A 20,273-nucleotide genomic window follows, 5' to 3' on the forward strand; every position below is an offset into this window, starting at 1 on the left:
GTGTCCTCTATAGTGAAGACCAAAGCAAAATACCTGTTTAATTCATCCACCATCTCCCTACTTTCCATTATCAATTCCCCAGATGCACTTTGTTAACTCTTTTCTTATTTAAATATCTATGGAAACTCTTACTATCTGTCTTTATATTACTAGCTAGCTTTTTCTTGTATTCTAATTTTTCCCTCCTTATTAATCTTTTTGTCATTCTTTGCTGTTCTTTATATTCTTTCCAATCTTCTGACCTGCCACCCATCTTTGTGTAGTTATATGCTTTTTCTTTAACTTTGATACTGTCTTTAACTTATTAGTTAACCACGGATGGTGGGCCCTCCTCTTGGAGTTTTTCTTTCTCATTGGAATGTATATATTCTGTGTATTCTGAAATATCCCTTTAAATGTCTGCCACTGAACCTCTATTGGCCTATCCCTTAACCTCATTTGCCAGTTCACTTTAGCTAGCTCTGCTTTCGTGCCTCATAATTGCCCTTATTTAGGTTTAAAATGCTAGTCATGGGCGCACTTGTTTCTCCCTCAAAATGAATGAAAATTCAATAATATGATGATCGCTGCTACCCAGGGATGCCTTCACTGTGAGGTTATCATTTAATCTTAAGATAAAAGAAAAAAACTGCGGATGCTGGAAATCCAAAACAAAAACAAAAATACCTGGAAAAACTCAGCAGGTCTGGCAGCATCTGCGGAGAGGAACACAGTTAACGTTTCGAGTCCGAATGACCCTAGTTCTGTTGAAGGGTCATTCAGACTCAAAACGTTAACTGTGTTCCTCTCCGCAGATGCTGCCAGACCTGCTGAGTTTTTCCAGGTATTTTTGTTTTTGTATCAGTTAATCTTATCTCTTTGCTCAATACCAGGTATAGGTTAGCCTGCTCTTTGGTTGGCTTCAGAACATGCGGTTCTGAGAAACTATCCCAAAAGCATTCTATGAACTTCTCATCTGATTACCTTTGCCCATTTGATTTTTCCGGACTATACGTAGATTAAGATCCCCCATGATTATTGCTGTGTCTTTCTGACAAGCTCCCATTATCTCTTCTCATATACTCTGTTTTACTGTGTAGTTACAATTAGGAGGCCTGTACACTACTCCCACAAGTGACTTCTTGCCTTTAGAATTTCTCATCTCAACCCAAACCGCTTCCACATCCTGGTTTCTTGAACTTGGGTCATCCCTCTTTAGTGCGCTAATATCATCATTAATTAACATAGCCATGCCTCCACCTTTTCCTAACTTTCTGTCCTTCCTAAATCTTACGTACCCTTCAAATCTCAGGTCCCAATCTATATCAACCTGTTGCCATGTTTCTGTAATGGCTATCAGATTATATTTAGTTATTTCTATTGGCGCTCTCAGTTCATCTGTTCTGTTTTGAATGCTACGTGTGTTTATATACAGAGGGCGGAATTTTCCGTGCTCACTGCTTTCAGACATGTTTGGCAGCGTTAGTGGACAATATGGCAAGAAGGCCAAAAATCGGTTTCATGACGTCGTGAAATCAGTTTGCAATCATCCATTCTGCTCGTCAATGCTGGGCCGTGTTTTCCGCCGTCGGACGTTGGGAACTTCACTGTAATAAGTCTGCATATCATTATAAGCCCAGCTTGCTCAAATCATCCCCCACGCTGGATCAGCCGAACAAGTTGGCATGATTGCACACCAATGTGTTTCACAACAGCATTTATAAGGTGTGCCCTTGGCAGGCTGCACTTTGAGGAGAACTTGGAGGTGAGTGTACAATAATGTTGCGCAGCGCTCACCAAGGTCGCCTGTTGGAGTTCAAATTTAAGGCACCGCACATTCAGGCAAGGGCACAGGCAAGTTGCTTTTTCCCGGCTGGCTGACAGTGTGGTGCTGGGGCGAGGGCTGCCCTGTGATTGGGGCTATTTGCGGAGGGGGGGGGTGGCGGAGCACTGTGGTTGAGGTGACTTGTGGGGTGGTAAGGGCTTCACTGTGGTTGAGGTGACTTGTGGGGGGCAAAGGCTGCACTGCAGTTGATGGCAGTGCCCAAGCAAGTGTGGGCTGGGGGGTAGGGAAGCAGCCACACATTAGGTAAACCTTGTATAAAGTGGCCATTCCTCCGCAGCTGAGACAGTTCAGACGCAGCCACATTGACATGCTTTGAATCGGTCCTCTAGTTTATCTGTCCACTCAAGCAACGCAGAGGCATGAAATTGCCACCAAATGCTCCTCAGGCTCAGACTGCAAACTAATGAGTGTTTTAATGGACTGCAGAACAATTGGATGACTGGGGCTGGCCATGGAGCAGTCACTGGTGGAGGCACAGTGTCGTCATTCAGGGTTGGACCAGCCTCCCCCATGGTTCAAGCTAACAGTGCAGCCTTCCAATGGGGGCTGGGAGAATGACTGAGCTGAGAGTACTGCCTGCAGTCCAATGGGTGAAGCTGGCGCAAATCGGTCAGGTGGAGTGGGGAGGAGGTGGGTGGGGACTCGGGCAGCCACGCAGTGCGCTGTGGACAACCAAGTGGTGGCCAGCGCTCTCTGGGATGCGTTAAGGGGCCTTCAGACTTAACCAAGAAAGGTTCTTAGAACACCCATGATAAACCACGCGTCTTTCTCTTTCATCCTGCAACAGGAGTACATCAGGACCATGGAGCCTGGTGACCTATCTGTATGCCTCGTGGTGTACAGAGAACGGAGGCGAAGGAGAGCAGAGCGACGGAGGCGCCTGGCTGGGCAGAGGGAGGAGCAGCACCCTCAGGAAGAAGGGACAACTTGGGCTCCTGCACACGCCGCTGAAGAGCCACAGCAAGCCGTCACTGTTCGGTACCTAGCTAGACCCAGGGTCTATAGACGCCACCTTTCATTCCTGCAGATGACCAAGAACCAGTGTCGCCAAAGGCTGCACATGCCTAGGTAACTGGTTGGTCACATCTTCTAGCTGCTGCAGGATTTGGCACCACGGGGCCATGGAGGGCATTCACTGCCTGTGGCAGTGAAATTGACTGCGGCGCTCAATTTTTACGCCAGTGGCTCCTTTCAGGGATAGGATGCAAGAGCACTGGGATTTTCCCAGGTCTCAGGTTTCGCACAGGTGCAGGGTGCCATCGACTGCACTCACGTGGTGCTCAGATCTCTGTCACAACAAGCGGTCAATTATGTTCAGCTGGTGTGAGACCACCACAAAAGTATCCTGCAGGTCCGTGCATGGTTCCCAGGGAGTGTCCACGACTCCTAGGCCAGGATTTTTCCTATGGCGGGCAGGTTGGGTGGGAGAGGGCGGGGGCAGGCATGGAGCTGATCACCACCTGCGATTGGCTGCGCGCCGCCATTTTACGTGGGCGGGCCAATTAAGGCCCGTCCAGCATAATACGTGACTGGTAGCGCACTACCTGTGCTGGTGGTGGAAGGAGGGAGAGTTGGGGCCAGTGCTCTCCCTGAGACACGGAGCTGTCTCAGGGAGATTGAATGGATATTAAAATGATTAAATAAATTATTTAAAAATTTATATAAACATGTCCCCTCACGTGACTGTGTTTCATAAGTTGGGACATGTTTTAAAATTTATGAAAAGGTTCAGGAAACCTCATCCCGCCTGTGGATGAGGTTGCCTGAAAAACGTGAAGGCCGCTTGGGCTTTTCGCGTGCCATCAACCTTAAGGTTGGAGGGGCAGTGTTCTTAAGTGCTTTAATTAATTTCTTAATGGCCTTAATAGGCTGTTTATATTTCGTCGGGTGCGCAGTCGACTCCGTCGCATGCCCACCGAATGAAATATCGCATTGGCGTGTCAGGCCCGCCCCTGCAGAAAGGCAATTAGGGATGGGCAATAAATGCTGGCCTAGATGGCGACGCCCACATCCCATTAATGAATTAAAAAAAGGACATTCTTGGGAGTTTATTTACAATAGTGAACATTATGTATAAGTGATTAACACCTGTCCAGAGTCGAAAAAATTGACTCAAAAGAGTTACATCTTCTCAACCTTCCTAACCCTGCCGCTACATCTTGGTGCTCCCTTGACATGCACAGTGGAGGCAGAGGCAGCCTGCTGACTGCTGTGCCCTGTCTGCGATGACCGCAGGGGGTATCCTCTGGAGGGCTGAGACCTGGAGGACCCCGGCCTGCTTTCGTGGTCCTGCTGTGCGACAATGGCACCCTCCTTGGCCTGTGCAGCTGAAGCTGCTGGGGCCACAGGAAGAAGGGATTCGGATGGGCCGGACACTTCTGGAATCACCTGGGTGGATGACCCCAGGGTGTGCACCTGCTGATCCTCCTCCCTATGGGTGCCCCAGAGCCCCTGGCTGACTCCTTGAGGAGAAGGGGAAGATTGAGTGACATCAAGCTGCCCCACGCCCCTTTCGCGTACACGCTGTTGGAGGCAAACTATGGTGTCAGCAGTGGAGTTCAGCCTGTGCTGCAGTGCAAGACTGATGTCCTGGACCAAAGTCTCCATGGTGGCTGCCAGCCTACCAGTGTTGACCGTGGTGCATTGCCATGCTTGCACTATCACCTCAGCCTGAAGGCAGATGGACTCCTCCATTGTACCTTGCAATCCAAGGAGTGCAGTGGACATCCCTTCCTGATGTTCCCGAGCTTGCCTTTGTAGCTCCAGCAACTGAAACATGACTAAGTCCAGAGGCTCGTCATCTGACTAGGAGACAGCAGATTTCTGGCCTCCAGCAGTCCTCTGAGTGCCGGAGACCGGGAAAGTCCCTGCCACCACTCGCTGTGGATCAGACAATGCGATGTGCTCACCAGCTTGTGACCCCGAGGCTACTCTAGTACTAGGTCCCACCGAGGTGTGTGCCTGAGCGCTGTGACGGCTGTTCAATGAAGGTGCCTTCAGATTCCTCTTCAGAGGTTTCTTTGGGACTTGATTGGAGGCCCTGGGTCGTGGACTCCATCGGCTGTTTCCCAGATGTGTCCGTGAAAGCAAGGAGAGATAATTAATGCTTGGCAGGGGACTGTGGAACAGGACACATCACTCACAGCATGGTTGTCTGATGGATGTTGCACTGCTGGATCCTCACTTGGCAGTGCACCGCCGGCCTCAGTGTCAGCACAGGAATGGTTCACATCCTCACCTGCCAGCTGGATGGCTCTATTTTCAAAGCCCGTGAGGACCTTAATTTCAGGCATTCCTCCACCAGTCTGAGACCTCTCCCTGTTGTTGTGTGCCAGCTTGTCCTCCATGAATAGAGGGAGAGAGTATAAGCAGGACGCCTGCCAGGCCAGATGATAATTATGTCTGGTATGTGTGGGTGGTGAGTGGTCCCATGGACGGGATGAGGACAATGAAGGTGTGTGTTTAAGAGAGTGAATGGTGATGTCCCTTGAACTGGCAGTGAATGAGATCCGTGTGGATGTGTGATGGGTTTGTGAGTGTGTGAGTTGAGAGTGAGGATGAATGACTTACCTTGGTGGAACAGAGGTGATCATTCATCCTTTTTCGGCACCGGATGGCCGTCCTCTTTTGTAGGGCTTTGGTGCTGACCACCGCTGCCACCACCTCCCAAGCTGGATTGGTGATGTTGCTGTCCCTCCTGTGGCCAGAGCATGGGTAGAGGACATCATGGTGGACCTCCACTGCATCCAAAATGTGCTCGAGGGATGCATCATTAAACCGGGGGTGCTGCAGTCTTCTTGCCTTTCGGGGCCATGACTTCTTTGTAGCAATCCTTGTCTGGAAGCACTAAGAGATGTTTGCGCGGCTGTACTTTAAATATGGCGCCCCATGTCATGAAGCGGCAAGATGATGGTGTGGTGGGCGAATGAGATCCCGCCAGCCATCGAAATGGCGTATTTCCCAGGAATGCATTATTAATGAGGCATGATTGGGACAATACGGCGTGAAAAAGTCACCATTGCGGCTTGCAGGTAAAATGTCCTTTTTCCCCGCCCGCTACCAGACTTAGTGCAAATCTGGGATGATTCCACCCAGAGCCTTTAGTTTTGTCCTTTTATTATTTTTGTAGCGTCTAGCCTGATCTGCTGATTTACTCTTAGATTTGTACTCTTTTTCTCTTCCTGTCACGATTGTTTATCATTTCCCATATTAATACCTATCTCTCTTGTCTCCACAAACCAGAACCCACTTCTCCCACGCCAGTCTTTGAGCCACGCATTCATTTCTCTAATCATATTTGTCCTAAACCAATTTGCACGTGGCTCAGGTAATAATTCAGAAATTATTACCTTTGAGGCTCTGCTTCTTAATTTGGTGCCTTGCTCCTCATACTAATTATGCAGAGTCTCCTTCCTCATCCTGCCTTTATTGTTGGTACCTACATGGAGCACAACCACTGGATCCTCCCCCTCCCACTCCAAGTTCCTCTCCAGCCCTGAGCAGATGTCCCAAACCCTGGCACCGGGCAGACAACACAGCCATGTGGACTCTTGCTCTTTGCTACAGAGAACAGTGTCAAACCCTCTCACTTTACTGTCCTCTACTATCACTGAATTCCCTTTTGCTCCTCTAACTTGGATGGCTTCCTGTACCCCAGTGCCACGGTCAGTTTGCTCACCCACACTACAGCCCCTGATCTCATCCAAACAAGCTGAGAGAACCTCAAACTTGTTGGACAATTGTAGAGGTTCACACTCCTGCACTTCTGCTCTCTGGGTCCCCTTACCTGCCTCACTCACAGTCACACCCTCCTGCCCCTGACCATTCACCAAATCAGAAGACCCTATCCTAAGTGGTGTGACTGCCTCCTGGTATAAAGCATCCAGGTAACTTTCAACCTGCCTGATGTGTCGCAGAGTCTGCAGCTCATCCTCCAGCTCAATGACTCTGAGCTGAAGTTCCTCAAGCTGCAAGCATTTACTGCAGACGTGTTTGCCCTAGATCAAAATGTTATCCAGGAGCTCCCACATGCTGCAGCCTTGACACATCACCTGTCCTGCCATTCTTAATGTGCTTTTACTAATTACTTAATTACATTAATCACTTATTTATGTTGCTTTCTTATATATTTTATTAACTTTACCACCAATTTATGTAGCATTTTAAACCTTAGGGATAGAATAGAACTTACCCATTTACCTGATACTCATCAAATAGTTAGCTCCCTTCTCTGTAGTAGAGCAAGAACCAATTTCCATGGAGCGAGAAAGATAGAAAAAGGAAACGAATACCTCCTTCCCCCCTCTCACCAAACTCCAAGTCTTTACTCAGTTCAGCTGCACTCCGTTTACCTTGGCTGCACTAAAGGACCCTGAATTCATAGTAAACTACACTGGGGCTACAGTAACCAGATTCAACCAGTTAGCTAATTGACTATTCAGCTCCTACAGCGGAGAGTGGGTTTACCATATCTAAACTGCAAGAAAGAAAGAACTTAGCCTGCTTACACATAACTTTCCAGTTGCTGTTAATTACAGACTAGGTTAGATTTTAAGAGGAAAATTTAAGAACAAAATTAACATTTTCACCAAACTCCAAGTATTCACTCAGTTTGTCAGCTGCAGTCCATTTGCCTTGGCTGCACTAAAGGACCCCGAATTTATAGGGCAGGATTTTTAGGTTGGTGTGCGGGTGCGTGCCTGACCCAATCAGACGTGAAATCGCACGAGATGATGTCAGGTGAGCGTCCCAACGTCATCCTGCACTCGCACGATATTTCGGTCGGTGGGCGCGTGCGAGTATCAAAAGTGTGCCAGCTTACAATTAAGAAGATAATTATAGTTGTTAAAGTACCAACTGTCCCTGATTTTTCGTAGTCCGTCCAACCTTACGGTTGGCGGAAGGGCAAATCTGCCAAGTGGATTTTGCAGGTTTGATAAAACCTCATCCGAGGGTGGGGTGAGGTTTCCATTATTAAATGAAGGAGAAAGAAAAATCTATGGACAGAATTTTTAACATGTGTATGTTCAGGTAACTGATTGTGACATTTTTTTGTGATTTTAAAATCTTTATTTAATTGTTTAGAAGGGGCCAATCGCGGATTGCAGTTCATTCCCTGGCTGCTCCCGGGCCAGCCAATTCCGGCCGCATGCTGACCTAAAAATCCTACCCATAGTAAACTGAACTGGGGCTACAGTAACCAGATTGAACCAGTTAGCTAATTAACCACTCAGCTCCTACAGGTGAGTTTGAGTTTACCATGTCTAAACTGCAAAAAAGAAAGAACTTTGCCTGCTTACACAGTACTTTCCAGATACTGTTAATTACAGACTAGGTTAGATTTTAAGAGCAAAAGTAACACTTAAAGCTCCCCCTCTCACCAAACCCCAAGGGGAGAATTTTCTCCCCGTCGGGGGGGCTGAGTGGGAGCGGGTGCGGGTGGGTGCGCAGCCGATCGCCGCCCGTGATCGGCTGCGCACTGCCATTTTATGTGGGTGGGCCAATTAAGGCCCGCCCAGCGTGACACGCACCCGGAAGCGCTGAGCGTTCCCTGTGCAAGCAGGGGGAGTAGGCTGAGTAGGGGCCTGTGCTCTTTCGCGTGCAAAAGAGTGCAGAAATCTCCCTGAGGCAGCTCTGTTTGATGGTCAAAAATTTTGATAAAGAAAACATTTTTTTAAGACATGTCCCCTCATGTGACAGTGTCACATGAGCTGGGACATGTCAATGAACTTTAATAAAAATTTTTACTCAATTTATAAACACTTCAAGAAACCTCATCCCGCCTGTGGATGAGGTTTCATGATAAATGTGAAGGCCGCCTGGCCTCTTCACCTGCCCGCCAACCTTAAGGTTGGATTGTCAGCTCTGTTAAGTGTTCTAGTTAGTTTTTAAATGGCCTTAATAGGCCTTTTGCAGTTTGGCGGGTGCGCAGCCGACTCTGATGCGTGCCCACCGAAATGAAAATCGGAATGATGCGCAGTGACGTTGGGACGCATGCCCGACGTCACCGCATGTCATTTTACGTGTCGGCGAGGGGGCCTGCTCCCGCACCCTGACCCGAAGATTCTGGCCCAAATCTTCACTCAGTTACCTCAGCTGCAATCTGTTTTACTCTGTATTACAGACTGAGGAGCTGAGAGTAACAAATCTGAGGTGCTGCAGCGTAGAAGATAGGTATAATGACAGTGTGACAGTTTACAGTAACTAGTGGCAGGTGGGTGTAATTATAATGAGACACATTTAAAATGACACCAGGGTAAAGAGGGTCTAATTATAGCATAACATGTTTATCATGTCATCAGGGAAAGGAAGGTGTACTTATGGTGTGACATGTTTACAGTGTCATCTTGGGAAGGAGGGTGTAATTATAGCGTGATGCATTCACAGTGTCACCAGTGGCAGGTGTATGTTATTACAGTGTCTCCAGTGCCAGGCTGATCTGATTACAGTGTGTTAAGTTTACATAGGAAGTTTCCAGAATAAAAATGAGCAAGTAAATTTAAAATAGGAAAAAGTTGACATGGAAGCTGAACAAAAAGATGTCCAGTTGATATGCACTGATGCCGCTGGGTTCACACAGTCTGATGGTGCTGCTGAAGTGAGCGTACAATATATTTATGTTTTAGAAATTGAGCACTATTTAATAGGTCCTATCATTTTGCATAACAATAGGTACACTAAATATTATCTTTGTTAATAACAATGTTGTTCTTGTACAGCATTAAAAAGTTCTAAATAAAACAAGGAACTATAGAATACTTTATAATTTACAATTAAATGCAGAAATTCAACAAAACTGACCTTGCATATTTAAACTGCAGAAATGCTATTTGGTCCTCAAAAGGTTAATCAGAGTTATGTTTGGACAGAATCAAAATGAGTTGCAATTTATATCACAATAAATTGTACAATTTTGATCCATTACCTTATTACCATGTTGTCCTTGAATACCTTGGATTCCACGTTCACCCTTATTACCCTGCAGAATGAAGCAGATTAAACAATTTAATATTGCTATTTTATGAATTTGCTTTAATTTTTAATGCATTAACAAAGGTGGGGTGGGGGAGGGGGAGCTTCCATGATCCAGTGGTTCAAATGGGGAGACCACAATTACTTGAGTTACACTGGGAGCACCAGGTTATGGAATTTCTCCTTTTAGTTATTCTTCATTATTTTATTTTACTTAGTTCCTCTTATACAATGCAACTGAGAATAAGGGTGAGCCAATCGGGTTTCAGGCCTCCTGCAATGTGTTTTTGTAACCACCTGATTTCCAATGCTTCTCCTTGGAGAGGAGAGTGTGTTTCCCTGTAGCTGGTAGACCCTCTCCCATTCAAAACATTTAGTTAAAGATCTGGATCAATTCAAAGTATGAGCGTTACTTATGTTGTACTATCTGAGCAACCTATTTTTGTTAACTTTATTTTTAAATTGGGAAAGCATAGGAAATATGTGTTGATTCCATACAATATAAATAATGCATTTTTAAACATTTATTTCATCATGGGATGTGGGCATCACTAGCAGGAACTATATTTGTTGCCCCTAATTGCCCTTGAACAGAGTGACTTGCTAGGCTACTTCAGAGGACAATTAAGAGTCAACCATGTTGCTGTGGGTCTGGAGTCACATATAGGCCAGACCAGGTAAGGATGGTGGATTTCCTTCCCTAAAGGACATTAGTGAACCAGATGGGTTTTTACGACAATCATTGATAGTTTCCTGGGCAGAAATTTTCCCCCGTTAGGGGGGTTGTGTGGGGATGGGCGGGTATGAGCCCGATCTGCGGCCCCAATTGGGGCCGCGCCGCCATTTTACGTGGGCGGGCCAATTAAGGCCTGCCCAGTGTGGCGCTCCCTGTGCGGGCATGCACGCGAAAGAGCACAGAAATCTCCCTGAGGCACACAGGTGTCTCAGGGAGATTAGGTTAAGTTTTAAACATCTAAATAAAGAAATTAAAAACTTTTAAAACATGTCCCCTCATGTGACAGTGTCATATGACCTGGGACATGTCAACGAATTTAAAAACATTTTTTTATTGAATTTTTAAACATTTCATGAAACCTCATCCTGCCCGTGGATGAGGTTCCATGAAAAATGCGAAGGCCACCTGCCAACCTTAAGGTTGGACGGGCAGCTCATTTTATTAGTTTAATTAGTTTTTAACAGGCCTTAATAGGCCTTTGACAGTTCAGCGGGCACACAGCCAACTTGGCTGCATGCCCGCCGAACCTGAAAATCTAAATGACATGCAGTGACGTCGGGACGCCCGCCTGACGTCACCGCGTGTCATTTTACGCGTCGGTAAGCAGGCCCCGCCCCCGCTCACCAACCTGAAAATTCTTCGCCTGGTCATTATTGACATTAGCTTTTAATTCCAGATTTTACAGATTGAATTTAAATTCCACTAGCTGCCATGGTGGGATTTGAACCCCTATGAGAATATAACCCCTATGAGAATATAACTCCTATGAGAATAAATTGCAAAACATTAAATTTATTTTGAAGGATTCTCATATTTAAGATTTGATTGAAGTGTTGTGCAAGTTTCCTCAACAGGATATTAAAACACATATTATTGTTAATGTGTATTAAAGTTAGTTTCTTTCACTGTAGCTATTGTATCTTGGTACCAAAAAGATAGTTTTAGTCATGCAGACGTCGAGTTCCTACAATGTTTACAGGATTCCTTTTTAATCAAATATGTAAGAAATCCAAAATAAAAATAGAAAATGCTGGAAAAACTCAGCAGGTCTGGCAGCATCTATGGAGAGAGAAACAGAGTTAATGTTTTGAGTCCATATGAAATCTAACTGGGAGGATGCTCAGTTGGATCTAGTAACAAAATATGAACTAGAGCACATCAGAGAAGTAAAAGTAAGGGAGTGTCTAGGCAATAGTGACCAGAATATAATATACTTTAAGATAATAACTGAGAAGAATATAAACTTGACAAAGACCAGGGTAATAGATTGGGGAAAAAATAATTTTGAGGCCTGAGAACAGAGCTTAGGAAAATAAAAAGGCCAAATTGGTAAACAATGATGTAGAACAGCAATGGAAAACCTTTAAACACTGTTTGAGTCCAGGAAATATATTCAGCTAAAATACAAGAACAGACTGAACACTACTGGGACACCTTGGATGAATAAAGACATAAGGGAAAAACTGAAGGTAAGACCATAAGACCATAGGACTTAGGAGCAGAAGTAGGCCACTCAGCCCATCGAGTCTGCTCTGCCATTCAATGAGATCATGGCTAATCTGATAATCCTCAACTCCGCTTTCCTGCCTTTTCCCCATAACCCTTGATTCCCTTACTGATTAAAAATCTGTCCATGTCAGCCTTGAATATACTTAATGACCCAGCCTCTACAGCCCTCTGCGGTAAAGAATTCCACAGGTTAACTACCCTCTGAGAGAAGAAATTCCTCCTCATCTCTGTTTTAAATGGGCAACCCCTTACTTTGAGATTATGCCCTCTGGTCCTAGACTCTCCCACAAGGGGAAACAACCTCTCAGCATCTACCCTGTCAAGCCCTCTAAGAATCTTAAATATTTCAATAAGGTCACCTCTCATTCTTCTAAACTCCAATGAGTATGGGTCCAACCTACTCAACCTCTCCTCATAAGAAAATTCGTCCATCCCCGGGATCAACCTAGTGAACCTTCTCTGGACTGCCTCCAATGCCAGTATATCTCACCTTAGATAGGAGGACCAAAACTGTTCACAGTATTCTAGGTGTGGTGTAACTAGTGTCTTGTGAAGTTATAGCAAGACTTCCCTATTTTTATACTCCTTTCCCTTTGAAATAAAGGCTAACATTCCAATTGTCTTACCTATTACCAGCTGAACTTGTATATTAGCTTTTTGGGATTCATGCACGAGGACCCCCAAATCCCTCTGTGCTGCAGCTTTCTTCAGTCTTTCTCCATTTAAATAATATTCAGCTCCTCTTCTTCCTGCCAAAGTGCATAACCTCACATTTTCCCACATTATATTCCATCTGCCATGTTTTTGCCCACTCACTTAACCTGTCTATATCCCTCTGTAGACTCTTTGTGGCATCCTCACCACTTGCCTTCCCACCTATTTTTGTGTCATCCGCAAACTTGCCAATAGTACATTCATTTCCCTCAACCAAGTCATTAATGTATATTGTAAAAATTGTGGCCCCAGCACTGACCCCTGTGGCACTCCACTGGTTACAGGTTGCCATCCTGAAAATACCCCCCCCATCCCAACTCTCTGTCTTCTATTAGTTAGCCAGTCCTCTATCCATGCTAATATATTACCCCCAACATCATGGGCTCTTATCTCATTAAGTAGCCTTATGTTTGGTACCTTATCAAACGCCTTTTGGAAATCCAAATATATTACATCTTCTGGTTCCTCTTTATCTATCCTGCTTGTTACCTCCTCAAAGAATTCTAATAAATTTGTCAGGCATGATTTCCCCTTCATGAAGCTATACTGACTCTGCTTGATTATATTATACATTTCTAAATGCTCTGCTGTTACATCCTTTATAATAGACTCTAACATTTTCCCAATGACAGATGTTAAGCCAACTGGCCAATAGTTACCTGTTTTTTGTCTCCCTCCCTTTTTGAACAAGGATATTACATTGGCAGTTTTCTAATCCTCTGGGACTTTTCCAGAATCTAAGGATTCTTGGAAGATTACTACCAATGCACCCACTATCTCTGGAGCTACTTCCTTTAATATCTTAGGATGCAACCCACCAGGTCCAGATGACTCTTCGGCCTTTAGCCCCATTAGTTTCCCTAGTACTTTTTCTCCAGTGATAGTTATTGCATTTATTTCCCCCCACCACCCCGCTTTTACCCCATGATTATTTAGTATTTTTGGTATGCTATTAGTGTCTTCTACCGTGAAGACGAATGCAAAGTATTTATTCAGCTCCTCTGCCCTTTCTTGGTTCCCCATTATTATTTCCCCAGCCTCATTCTCTAAGGGGCCTATATTGACTTTGGCCTCTCTCTTCCTTTTTATATATTTAAAGAAGCTCTTACTGTCCGTTTTTATATTACTTGCTAGTTTACCCTCAAAGTTTATTTTCTCCCTCTTTATTATATTTTTGGTCATCTTCTGTTGGTTTTTAAAAGAAAAAAGGCATACACAAAGTACATGGGCAGCAGGGGAGAACATACCATGAGGAGTATGAAGAGATTAGAAGTTAATAAAGCAATTAGGAAGGCAATGAGGAACTATGAAATTAAATTATCAAGGAACATAAAACAAAGTAGTTATTCTACGGACACATAAATAAAATAAGAAAAGTTGGGTTGGGATGGACATGGTAAAATCACAGGCTGCAATAGCGAAATGGTAGAAATATTAATTACTTTGCTTCAGAATTTACCAGGGAGACAAATCAGGTGGACGTGACATCTGAAGACGAGATTAGGAGTGATATGATCACGTTTAAAATCAGAAGATTACTTAAACTGATCAAACTCAAAGACGATAAAGCCCTTGTTCCAGATGTATGACATCCTCACATTTCAAAAGGATCTAGAGAAGAAACAGCAGGGGTTCTATTACACATATTCAATTATTTGGTAGAAAGAGGTGTAGTGCCAGAGGACTGGTGGATGACTAATATTATATCTATATTTAAGGAGTGGGATAGAAATTGTCCAGGTGGTAGGAAAAATAATGGGCTCCTTACCAAAAGAGAAAATAGAAAAACATCTAGAAATCAAAACATAATAATGAATAGTCAACATGGATTTCATGAATATGTTCAGACCATGTAATTTCAAGGGACAAGTAGCAGAATGAATAGCTAGCTGATTACAAAACAAAAAGCAGAGTGGAGTAAAGGGTAACTATTCCAAGTGATGAAAGGTTATCAGCCTATAATGTTAACTCTGTTTCTTTTGCCACAGATGCTGCGTGACCTGCTGAGCATTTCCAGCATTTTTCTGTTTTTAATTCAGATTTACAGCATCTACAATGTTTTGCTTTTGTAATAGTGAATGAAAATTCAAATGCAATATGACTTTATTGTCATGATGTGGAATGGATTGCTTGAAAAGGGGTGGAAGCAGATTCATTGGTAAACTTAATGAAAATTGGATATAACTTGAAAAGGAAAAATGTGCAGGACAATGGAGAAAGAGCAGGGGATGGGACTAATTGGATGGCCCTTTCAGAGAGTGGGTACAGACACAATAGGTTGAATTACCTCTTTTGTGATGTAAGATTCTATGATATTGGTAGTAAAGATGATCAAAAATGGTCTTTACAAGTCCTAAATATTAATATAATTGTCTGGGCAAGCTAGATTGACCAAATAATATTCTGCATGGGGTCAAGTTAGCTCAGTTGGCTAGACAGTGAGTATGTGCTTCAGAGCAACACCAACAGCACAGGATTCAATCCACATTCCAGCTGAGATAGACACGGGGCCTGCCTCCTCACCCTACCCCATAGTAAAGATCACAGGATAAGCCATGGTTTGGGAACTCTCAAATAATCAAGGATGCTACCTGGAGAAGAATATGTATCCTTACAATTTTTAAAAATGTATTTACGCGACGTGGGCGTTGCTGGCTAGGCCAACATTTATCGCCCATCGCTAACTGCCCTTGAGAAAGTGCTGATGAGCCGCCTTCTTGAACAGCTGCAGTCGATGTGGTGTAGGTACAGGCCATTAAGAAGGGAATTCCAGGATTTTGGCTCACCACCAGCGAAGGAACAGCGATATAGTTCTACGCCAGGATGGTGTGTGGCTTGGAAGGGAGCCTGCAGGTGGTGGCGATCCCATGCCTCTTCTGCCTTTGTCCCTCTAGGTGGTAGATGTCGTGAGTTTGGACAGTGCTGTCGATGGAGCCTTGGTGAATTGCTGCGGTGCACCTTGTAGATGGTACACACTGCTGCCACTGTATTGCAGAGGTGGAGGGAGTGAATGCTTAAGTTGATGGATGGGGTGCCTATCAAATGGGTTGTTTTGTCCCTGGATGGCATCAAGCTTCTTGAGTGTTGTTGGAGCTGCACTCATCCAGGCAAGTAGAGAGTATTCCATCACACTCCTGACTTGTGCCTTGTAAATGGTGGGCAAGCTTTGGGTAGTCAGGAGATGAGTTACTCTCCACAGAATTCCCAGCCGCTGACCTGCTCTTGTAGCCACACTATTTATATGGCTGGTCCAGTTCAGTTTCTGATCAATGGTAGCCCCCAGGAAGTTGGTAGTGGGAGTTTCAGTGATGGTAATGCCATTGAATGTCAAGGGGAGATGGTTAGATTCCCCCTTGTTACAGATGGTCATTACCTGACACTTGTGTGGCATGAATGTTACTTGCCACTTATCCGCCCAAGCCTGAATATTGTCTCAGTCTTGCCGCATATGGACATGGACTGCTTCAGTATCTGAGGAGCTGTGAATGGTGCTGAACCTTGTACAATCATCCATGAACATCCCACGTCTGACCTTATGATGGAGGGAAGGTCATTGATGAAGATGGTTGGGCCTAGCACACTACTCGAAGGAACTCTGCAGCTTTGTCCCGGCACTGATATGATTGACCTCCAACAGTCTCAACCATCTTCCTCCGTGCTGGATATGACTCCAACCTGTGGAAAGTTTTTTCCTGATTCCCATTGACTTCAGATTTGCTAGGACCCCTTGATGCCACAGTCGGTCAAATGCTGTCTTGATGTCAAGGGCAGTCACTATCACCTCACCTCTTTTGTCCATGTTTGGATCAAGGCTGTACTGAGGTCAGGAGCTGAGTGGGCCTTGCCGAACCCAAACTGAGCATTAGTGAGCAGGTTATTGTTGAGTAAGTGCCACTTGATAGCACTGTTGATGTCACCTTCCATCACTTTGCTGATGATTGAGAGTAGACTGATGGGCAGCAATTGGCCTGCTTTTTGTGGACAGGGCATACCTGCTCAATTTTCCACATTGTTAGGTAGATGCCAGTTTTGTAGTTCTGGGGCAGAAATCTTTGGTATTACCGTCGGAATGTTGTCAGGGCTCATTGCCTTTGCAGTATCCAATGCCTTCAGCCATTTCTTGATATCATGCAGAGTAAATCAAATTTCTGAAGACTGGCATCTGTGATTTTGGGGACCTGAGGAGGAAGCTGAGATGGTTCACCCATCCGCCTCTTGTGGCAGAAGATGGTTGCAAATGCTTCAGCCTTGTCTTGTACACTGATGCGCTGGGCTCCTCCATCATTAAGGATGGGAATATTTGTGGAGCCTCCTTCTCCAGTTAGTTGTTTAATTGTCTGCTACCATTCATGAATGGATGTGGCAGGAATGCAGAGTTTAGATCTGATCCGTTGGTTATGGGATCGCTTAGCTCTGTCTATTGGATGCTGTTTCCACTGTTTGGCATGGAAGTTGTAGCTTCACCTGTGTTGTAGCTTCACCAGGTTGACACCTCATTTTTAGGTGCTGCTGCTGGCATGCCTTGCTGCATTCTTCTTTGAACCAGGGTTGATCCCCCAGCTTGATGGTAATGGTGAGCAGGGGATATGCTGGGCCATGAGATTACAGATTGTGGTGGAAGACAATTCTGCTGCTGCTGATGGCCTCATAGGTGCCCAGTCTTGAGTTGCTAGATCTGTTCAAAATCTATCATATTTAGCACCGTGGTAGTGCTGCACAACACCTTGGAGGGTATCCTCAATGTGGAGGTGGGACATTGTCTCCACAAAGATTGTGCGGTGGTTAGTCCTACCAATACTGTCATGGGCAGATGCATCTGCGACAGATAAACTGGTGAGGACAAGATCAAGTAGGTTTTTCCTTCTTGTTGGTTCCCTCACCACCTGCCGCAGACCCAGTCTAGCAGCTATGTCCTTTAGAACTCAGCCAGCTCGGTCAGTAGCGGTGCTACTGAGCCACTCTTGGTGGTGGACATTGAATTCCCCACTTAGAGTACATTCTGTGCCTTGTCAAACTCAGTGCTTCTTCCAACTGAAGTTCAACATAGAGGAGTACTAATTCATCAGTGGAAGGGGAGGCGGTGGGGGGTGGGGGTTGGGGTCAGTGCAATAGGTGGTAAGTCCTTGCCCATGTTTGACCTATTGCCATGAGAATTCTTGGGGTCTGGAATTAGTGTTGAGGACTCACAACACAACTCCCACCCACCTGTGTACCACTGTGCTGCTACCCCTGGTGGGTTTGTCCTGCTGGGGGGACTGGACATACCCAGGGCTGGTGGTGATGATGTCTAGGACATCGTCTGTAGAGTATGATTCCATGAGTATAACTGTGTTAGGCTGTTGTTTGTCTAGTCTGTGGGACAGCTCTCCCGATTTTGCAACAAGTCCCCAGATGTTTGTAAGGAAGACTTTGCAGGGTTGAGACTGCTGGGTTTGCTGTTGTCGTTTTCACTGCCTAGGTCAATGCTGGCTAGTCCATCCAGTTCCTTTTAGACTTTGTAGCGGTTTGATACAACTGAGTGCCTTTCTAGGCCATTTCAGAGGGCCTTTGAGAGCCAATCACATTGCTGTCGGTCTGAAGTCACATGTAGCACAGGCCAGATAAGGATGGCAGATTTCCTTCCCTAAAGGACCAAATGGGTTTTTACAACAATCGACAACGGTTTCATGGTCACTATTACCAAGAAACACCAGCTTTTAATTCCAGATTTAATAACTGAATTTAAATTCCTCACAACAACAAAACTAGCATTTATATTGTGTCTTTAACATAGTGAAATGTCCCAAGGCACTTCACAGCAGTGTTAATAGACAAACTTTGAGATCGAGCTACAAAAGGTGACATTAGGACATGTGATCAAAGCATCAACAGAGGACTGTGAGGCACAGCTCTTGGTCTGAAGCTGGAAGCTAAAAATGAAAGTGTCAGTTTTGAAGTTAGTGGTAGTTTGAAAAAAGTTAATGCCAAAAGAAATGGTGCCTGTAGTTCAGAATCAGCTAAGTGGGACCTGCTTTCTGTATGTTCACTGCTTGTAAGTGATAGAAAAGAATTTATTTTTGTACTGATTTGGATTTGGATATTTATCAAATATTTTCACTTCATCTTCAAAAACATTGGAGAAGTGCATATGAGAGCATGTGCAAAGACACTATACCCAGGTTAGATCACAGGTCCTTTTGTTACACTCCTGCATCATGCTATTTTATAGTTAGACATTGGTAAATATGCACTCCTAAATATAAGATATTTTGAACACTGGTTTAGTAATTTGGAGCTGGGGGACCAGATATGCATAGCCTTTATATTAACTATTAATGGCAGGTGGGAGAGGTTGGGGGAGGGGGTTAAAATGACAAAAAAGGGGAATATGCCTACCACAGTTTTCACAGGTTTGCTGCCACTGAGAGGTTGGATACTTCATTAAGTTATTTAAATAATGCTTGAATAGTGCCATTGGAGGCCTAATTTAAATTTAACAGTTGCACCACATATTCCAAACACATATCCGTGTCATCATTGAGATCACCTATTTCCATTTCTGTAACATCGCCTTGCGTCAACTCTGCCTCAGCACATCTGCTGCTGAAAACTTCATCCTTTCCCATGTTACTTCTGGATGTGACTATTCCAACGGACTACTTGGTGATCTCCCACATTCTGCCCTCTGTAAACTTGAGCTCATTCAAAGCTTTGCTATCTATGTCCTTATTTGCAACAAATCCGTTCACTTATCACCCCTGTGCGCTGACATACACTGGCACCCAGTCAAGCAACAGCTCAATTTTAATATTACCATCTTACTTTCAAATCCCTCCATTGCGTTGCCTCTTCTTAACTCTGTAATCTATAGCTGAACACTCTCCTGAGAAAGCTGAGCTCATCCAATTCTGGCCTCTTATGGATCTCCGATTTTAATTGTTGGCTGTGCCTTCAGCTGCCTAGGCTCTGAACCTCTCAACCTCTTTGGCTAAGGATTTTTTGTCTCGGTTTGGTACAACTTAATCGCTTGCTAGGCCATTTCAGAGGGCAGTCAACCACACTGCTGTGGGTATGGAGTCACATGTAGACCAGACAGGGTAAGATTGGCAGATTTCCTTCCCTAAAGCATAATCGTGGACTAGGTGATTTTTTTTATGACAATGCAGCACTTTCATGGTCACCATTCCAGCTTTTTAATTCCAGATTAAGTTAAATATAAATTTCAGTTGCCTTGGTGAGATTTAAACTCATGTCCCTTAAGCATTAGTCGAGGCCTGGGTTACTAGCCCAGTAACATCACCACAACGCCACTGTCCATGTTGCTGTTGCTGGATCAAAATCTTAGAATTCCCTTCCTAACAGCACTGTGAGTGCACCTACACCAGATGGATTGCAATAGATCAAGAAGGAGGCTCACCCCGCCTTCGCAAGGGCAATTAGGGATGTTCAACAGATGCTGACTTTGCTAGCGATGCTCACAATCCATGAAAGAATAAACTAAAAATCTTTTGGCAATCTGCCCTAATATTGCCTTATGTG

General features: G+C 44.7%; 1 protein-coding gene across 1 annotated transcript in view; it reads right to left on the bottom strand.

The window, feature by feature from the left end:
• LOC144680613 (uncharacterized) overlaps positions 1 to 20,273 on the bottom strand; it is a 447,610-nt gene that overhangs the window by 136,347 nt on the left and 290,990 nt on the right. Inside the window, exon 22 of the mRNA XM_078541787.1 lies at positions 9,750 to 9,803. Within this exon, the coding sequence (XP_078397913.1) occupies positions 9,750 to 9,803 (54 nt within the window). The remainder of the gene's footprint in view (positions 1 to 9,749; positions 9,804 to 20,273) is intronic.

This window comes from Cetorhinus maximus, chromosome 5 (assembly GCF_964194155.1).
Source record: "Cetorhinus maximus chromosome 5, sCetMax3.hap1.1, whole genome shotgun sequence".
Lineage (NCBI taxonomy): Eukaryota > Metazoa > Chordata > Chondrichthyes > Lamniformes > Cetorhinidae > Cetorhinus > Cetorhinus maximus.